The sequence below is a fragment of the Phaethon lepturus genome, unplaced genomic scaffold (assembly GCF_000687285.1).
Source record: "Phaethon lepturus isolate BGI_N335 unplaced genomic scaffold, ASM68728v1 scaffold51191, whole genome shotgun sequence".
Taxonomy (NCBI): domain Eukaryota; kingdom Metazoa; phylum Chordata; class Aves; order Phaethontiformes; family Phaethontidae; genus Phaethon; species Phaethon lepturus.
Genome location: NW_010517999.1, coordinates 13,683 through 20,289, shown reverse-complemented (window position 1 = coordinate 20,289; position 6,607 = coordinate 13,683). Strand labels below are relative to the sequence as shown.

Here is a 6,607-nt window from a genome sequence, read left to right as displayed (position 1 = left end):
AGGAATACATGACATGGCAGGCTGACACGGCATGGAACTGAACTCAGTAAAGCAGAATTTCTCTTCTAGTCTTATGTTTTACACATACACTTGTATTTTGACTCAGAAGTCCCCTGCTAATTTTAAGGACTTCAGTAGGCATACATACTTACACTAATACAAGAGATCCTTGGAGAATCCCTGGGAGATCTAGAGCCTTATTTTGTCAGTTGTAGCTCAACATGAATTCAAATTATACTAACAAAACCTACTCTGGTTTTGTGTATTTTTAAAAATAAAGAAATAGATGAATAATTAAATCATAAGGCTTCAGTCTCCCTCTCATCCCCTTTCAACAAACATTTAACAGCATAGGCAGACAAATTCAGGAGTAAGTTACAAAATGTGCCTTTCAGGAGAGTACAGAAAAACAAGAGTCTATTGTTATAACACTTTAAAATAAATCGATTAATACTCCTGTCTTACATCATACTCTGTTATTTCAGGTAAATTGCTTTCATCGGCCTTCTCTGACTTTTCAGCTGCCCACTTGCTTGCAGCTTCTGCAAGTTCCTTTTCCGATAGTCTGTTGCTCTTATCCAAGGCCTGTACAAAAACATTATAGTCAAGATTTAACATGAAATATATTTACACATGGCAAAATATTTTCAAAAGTAAAATAAACAGTTATTCAGATACCTAAAACATTTTAAAATAGGAAATGAGGAAGCTGAAGCTATTTCATTTGCTGACTGACTTCCTTAAAAAGAAAAGTAGGTGGGGAGAGAACAGAAAAAAGAAAAAAGAGAGAGCAGAAAAAAAAAGATAAAACAATTAAGTTCAGTAAAATGTTAAAAACACTTTCAGAATCAGTTTTATTAAATTCATGGGACAGAGATAACAGAAAAATTATTTGAGACCAGTTGAGTTTAGAGAGACATAGATCAAACAGGCACTAAGAAGTCCGATGCAAGTGTGGAGTGATCTAATAATTCAATGTGATTTTCAGACATAAAAGGTTGTAACAAATTTAAGCTAAACTATTAAATACTGCGTAGGGTATAAAACCTAACTAATTAGGGACAAAAAGTATTTTATACATATTTTAAATGATCAGAGCTGCTTCCATTAAAATTCATTATTTTTTATTTGGGGGGAATGTTGATAATTTATAATAGAGTCAGTCATGGCTTTATGGCCTTTTAATCTACCTTTTCAGATGAAAATAGTCACATAAATAGTATTTTTAAACTGATTTCTCTCTAAGAACACAATTTGGCTTTTACTAACAGAGCAACTAACAGAAAATGACAAATATCCATGTACCAAAACCATTTTAGCAATAGCTAGCTTTATAAATCTTGTTACCACTATATGGGTATTTTATTTGATTCAACTGTATGTATAGAAGCATCCATCCAAGAATCTATACAACTCTTTAATATTAAAAACTGCAACACTAAGGTGGATATCTAGAAGAGACACAAAAATCCTACTGCCTAAAAAAGGTTGTCACAATTTCTACCCAATGCCTGTTCCATCTTAGCAAATAATAATTTAAAAAAGCAAATAAAAAACAAATGACAAAAAGAATGACCCCCCCCCTTATCATTAGTTCATTCCAAATTACATAAACGGACAGAGGAAGCAAATACTGTGACCTGTAATAAGACTGCTTCATCTTCAGACCTTTTGTGCTTACCTCAAATAAAATATTATCCAAACAATTCTTTGTGCTGTAGTATGGCGTAAGTATACAATTCACAGAACCCTTCCAGGATTCTGTGTCATAAAGACACCACCTTTATCTGAATCCAGAAGAGAAGTGCAACACAATGTTCAAATAGGAATCCCTCTTTTCTATAATTGTAAATTACAGAATTACAACCAGCAAAGTCAGGAGGTGACAAAGTTCAATATGGAGGAGTACAAAGAGGGTTCTTAAAAGAAAGGGGTAATGTAATTCATAGAATACTTAGCCCAGCTCACCTTTCCAAAATACAAAATTATTCTTACACTAGTTTCACTACAAACTATCTGCTGCCAAGGTTTTTTTCCCCCCATGTTCTCATTCCCCATAGTATGCTTGATTTTTACCTTTAACCTGACTTCTCCCTAGCTGCCAAAAAATCTTGTGTTGTGGTACTATTATGAATCTCTCCCCTTCCTCAAATGTAGCTCTGGCCAATACCAACAAAAGACAAGACTGGTATCTTTGTCACCAACAGTCTAGCTTTGCATGAAATGAAGATAAATAAAATCTCACATGACTTACAATATTTCCACAAGCCATAAAGATAAACTAACCACTCTAGTATCTACTGGAATACAGCAAAGAGAATATGTTTAACTTAATTTCAGTAAATTTAATTCTATAGGTCACGTCAATAAATACGTATTAAAAAATCCTCAGTGCATTTTATGTAATAAAATAATGGTATTTCCACAGGGACACTACAACCGAAGAACAGGAACATATTCACTTCACCTGGAAACTTGCAAGGAATAATCCACCTAGTAGATCTCATAAAAAAAACCCAAACATGCCCCCTCTGCCTCAAACAGACGTGTCCTTTCTTTTTTTACCTATGCATAACATAAGAACAGCAAAAACCTGTCAGTTTTCTGCTATCTTTGCTGGGAAGCTTTCCCTGTCTCACACATCTGCTTTTTGCTCTAATTATGTTGGATACAGCCTCCAAGGCTTGCAGTCCAGACAGCTATTAAAGAGAAACACAAAAGATTTCATACTATAGTCAATTAAACAGGTGGTTAAGATCAGATAATACTGACATGTATTACTTCACACGCACGAATATGTAAAAAATAAGACGGATAAGAATACCTTTTCAGATTTGCATATAGTTACTACAGTGAAAAGAGATATTGCTGCGGAAGCATATACCTTTGTAAGTATTTCAAAGCTAAATTGTAACTTAGAGCATTGAAAATCTTCTCCTTTAATCTAGAAAATAAAGTATATAATTCATTTCTCAAGTCTAAGTAGACTGTAAGACCCTGGCTCTAGAGATGTTCATCATGTTTTGCCACAACTTTCTGTGTCGATATTTCTATGTCAGCGAAGCACTTATATAACTTAACTGGTCAGTGTAATCCAGCCATCATCCCAAGAGGCTCCGCTGACACAAGACAGTACATTACAAGGAGATGTCAGGACTTCAAGAAAAAAGCAATAAAAGGTCACTGAAATACTTCCATTTCTGCAGCTGATGCATACCCAATAAATATTTGTGTTGTCTGGGGAAATGATTACCATCAAACAGAAAGTTTCATTTTGTGTAGCTTACATCAAGTGGATATCCACTGCCAGCAGATATACACAAACTGCTGGAAAAAAAACCCAATACAGCATAGATCAGACGTGACTGAAGAAGAAAGCAAAACATTTAAAGAATACTTTATAGTTCCGAGTTCACACTGCATATTAATACAAGAGCAAGAGATTTTGCAATGCCTCCTCGTTCCCAAAGGTTTGTATTAAGCAAGGATTTGATATTAAGCTGTAGCATGCTGAGTCTGTAAGCAAAATAGGTGAACTAATTATAAAGTTTATTTTATAATCCAGATCAGTGTAACTTGTGCATAACAGCTTTTATCTTACTTTCCTTATTTACATTGCTGAAAATATATCACTTGCCTCCCCCTTAAGGACATTGGCAATTAGCTAATGCCTAGCACAGCAGTTCTAAAAGAGCTGCATAAGGGATACGTACTTAGAATGACATAGCACAATCAAAGCCTGATTTTTTCCCCACTTAATTATTTCCTTCAGTCTCACCTTCTCATGACAAAAAGTACCTTTCTTTCTTCCTTTTTTTTTTTAACCATTGCACTGCTTTTATTAAAAAGACCTCAAGAACCCTGCCAGTACACCATGCTTCTTAGGGCAAATGCTACTTTTTAATAGGACCTTATTCGCTTAGAACAATATAATGCATTGTTTCTTTATTTCTCATTAACATATTTCTCAACAATTCAGAGAAATTTTAACCTCAAATATAATTTACAGGCAAGCAGTCTGTGATGTGAAAATGGTTTTGCTGCCACACAACAGCCAGAACAATACTGAATGCTGGTTCTTCATTAATGTTTATTAGCCTGTCTATTTAACTAATTAGCAAGATCATGTATCACAGAATCACTAGGTTGGAAAGGACCTTCAAGATCATCAAGTCCAACCATTAATCCAGCACCACCATGTCCCCTAAACCATGTCCTGAAGCGCCACATCCACACGTTTTTTGAACACTTCCAGAGATGGCGACTCCACCACTTCCCTGGGCAGCCTGTTCCAATGCCTGAACACCCTCTCAGTGAAGAAATTTTTCCTAATATGCAATCTAAACTTCCCCTGGCGCAACTTGAAGCCATTTCCTCTTGTCCTATCACTAGTCACTTGGGAGAAGAGACCAACACCCTCGTCGCCACAACCCCCTTTCAGGGAGTTGTAGAGAGCGATAAGGTCTCCTCTCAGCCTCCTCTTCTCCAGACTAAACAACCCCAGTTCCCTCAGCCGCTCCTCATAAGACTTGTGCTCCAGACCCCTCACCAGCTTCGTTGCCCTTCTCTGGACACGCTCCAGCACCTCAATGTCCTTCTTGTAGCGAGGGGCCCAAAACTGAACACAGTATTCAAGGTGCGGCCTCACCAGTATAGTTGGTGCTCAGGCCACAAGATTTTTTCCAATGGGAAATTAAACAACATCATTTCGAACATAAAATGGCATTTACCAAACTATCTTGCAACGTGGCTCCCTTCCCAAGTAAATGCTATCATTCTTGCCACATCCTCAAGCAGCCCTGCTTCCAAGACAACTCTGCTATTCACATTATCTTCCTGGTCAGTCAGACACTTCACCACACTGTTTCCAAATCCAGCTACAGCTTAGGAATCACTGAAGGATGGAGTTCAGTGCAAGTATAGGCTTGTCCAATTGATGTGTTGCTCCTAAAAACTACTTCCCCATTTTTCTTTGTGCCATTCCTTTTCTACCACACTCTGGACTTTGGAAAATGACAATTTTAAATACATACAAAACTCCCTTTCTCCTAAAACGAGACAATGAATACAGAATAAAAAGGTTTGTCGGTGTCATCATTAAATATTCAGCATTATCACCACCCTCCTGCCACACGAGGGAAACCTATCCTCTGCTGGATTGCAGAGCAATTCGGGGTGCTCCTTTCGTTAACAGCTTCCAACTAAGGAAAAAGTCCAACAACAATGAGCAATCCGAAACCATGGCGAGAAGTACTCAAAGAGAAAATTCACCTTTGATGAGGGTACTGCTGTGGAACCTGAAGGTGATGCATCTCTTGAGGTTTTCATTGATTGAACTGACATCCTCTCTTTACCTACAATGAAGAAAAAATTAACAACTGTAAAATTACATTAAAGATATATGTTGCAAATATAGTTACTGGCTTAGAAAAACTGCAGCGAAATTTGCTCAGGTCAGACACGAAATCTACACGCTCCTCCATCTGATAAATACTGATAACACTTTCTTCTCTTTACAAAGAGCGAAGAGCTATAGCTATATTATTTCACATATTTATGAAAACCTATTGTCCTTTTTTCCAACAGTAACCGAAAGGGAGTATCAATATGATTTGGCAAGATGATGTGGTTTTACTTTTTAATATTCCTGTAATAACATAAACAGGTAAAATATTAGACACCAGTCAATCACTCCAGGAAACTAGGCAGTGTAGGAACTGGTTTAGCAGGCCACAGTGTGTTGACAAGCCCTGCCATGGGAAACAGTCCTGGATTGTATCAACCACAGGCTAGATGCTCTTTGTATTATCAGTGTTTTTCCTGTAAGACTTAAAATCAACAAAATCACAATTCAAATGCATTGTGCTAATCACAGCCTGTGCATAGCCTTGCCACAGACCAATTACAGGTAAGCCACAGCAGTAGAACTGGTTGCAGTGTAAAATACCACTTTTCAACCTGTGGTCCACATATTACATCTAAGGGATCCGCAAAAGGTAAACACAAAAAGCAAATGTGCTGTCAGTAGGCCTAAATTAACTAGACTATTCACATGCACTGGGAAATGGTTGACTGTTCACAAATGGAAAACAATATAGACTTACCTTAGCTTCCATTAAATTTGTATCACAGAATCATAGAATCTCTGGGTTGGAAGGGACCTTTAAAGGCCATCTAGTCCAACCCCCCTGCAATGAGCAGGGACACCTTCAACTCGATCAGGTTGCTCAGAGCCCCGTCCAACCTGACCTTCAATGTTCCCAGGGATGGGGTATCTACCACTGTGCCAGTGTTTCAATACAATTAAGAAAGGGATGAATTAAAAAGTCTGTCATATATTTATGAAAATTAGGATATAAATTATTTTAGTAGCATTATAAACAGAAATGGCTTTATTTTAAAGAATCGAAGCAATAAAGACCAAACATGGCATCTCACTCCTAACAGCTGTGCAATTTTCTTTTTTTACTCAATGCTGTAAAATAAGACTGCATTGTGTTGTGTATTTTAAAATACCACTACCTACACAAAAACTGTAAGGAAAAATCTATGCAAAATGCATACTTTTAACAATAGGAAATGTTTAAGAGGTATTTGAAAAGTTTGA

At 36.9% G+C, this 6,607-nt stretch overlaps 1 protein-coding gene across 1 annotated transcript in view; it reads right to left on the bottom strand.

Moving 5' to 3' along the window:
• Nucleotides 1–465: 465 nt before the first annotated feature.
• PPHLN1 (periphilin 1) overlaps nt 466–6,607 on the bottom strand; it is a gene marked incomplete at both ends in the record, with an annotated part of 9,285 nt that continues 3,143 nt past the window's right edge. The window contains 2 exons of the mRNA XM_010296558.1: nt 466–585; nt 5,272–5,354. Coding sequence (XP_010294860.1) covers nt 466–585; nt 5,272–5,354 — 203 coding nt within the window. The remainder of the gene's footprint in view (nt 586–5,271; nt 5,355–6,607) is intronic.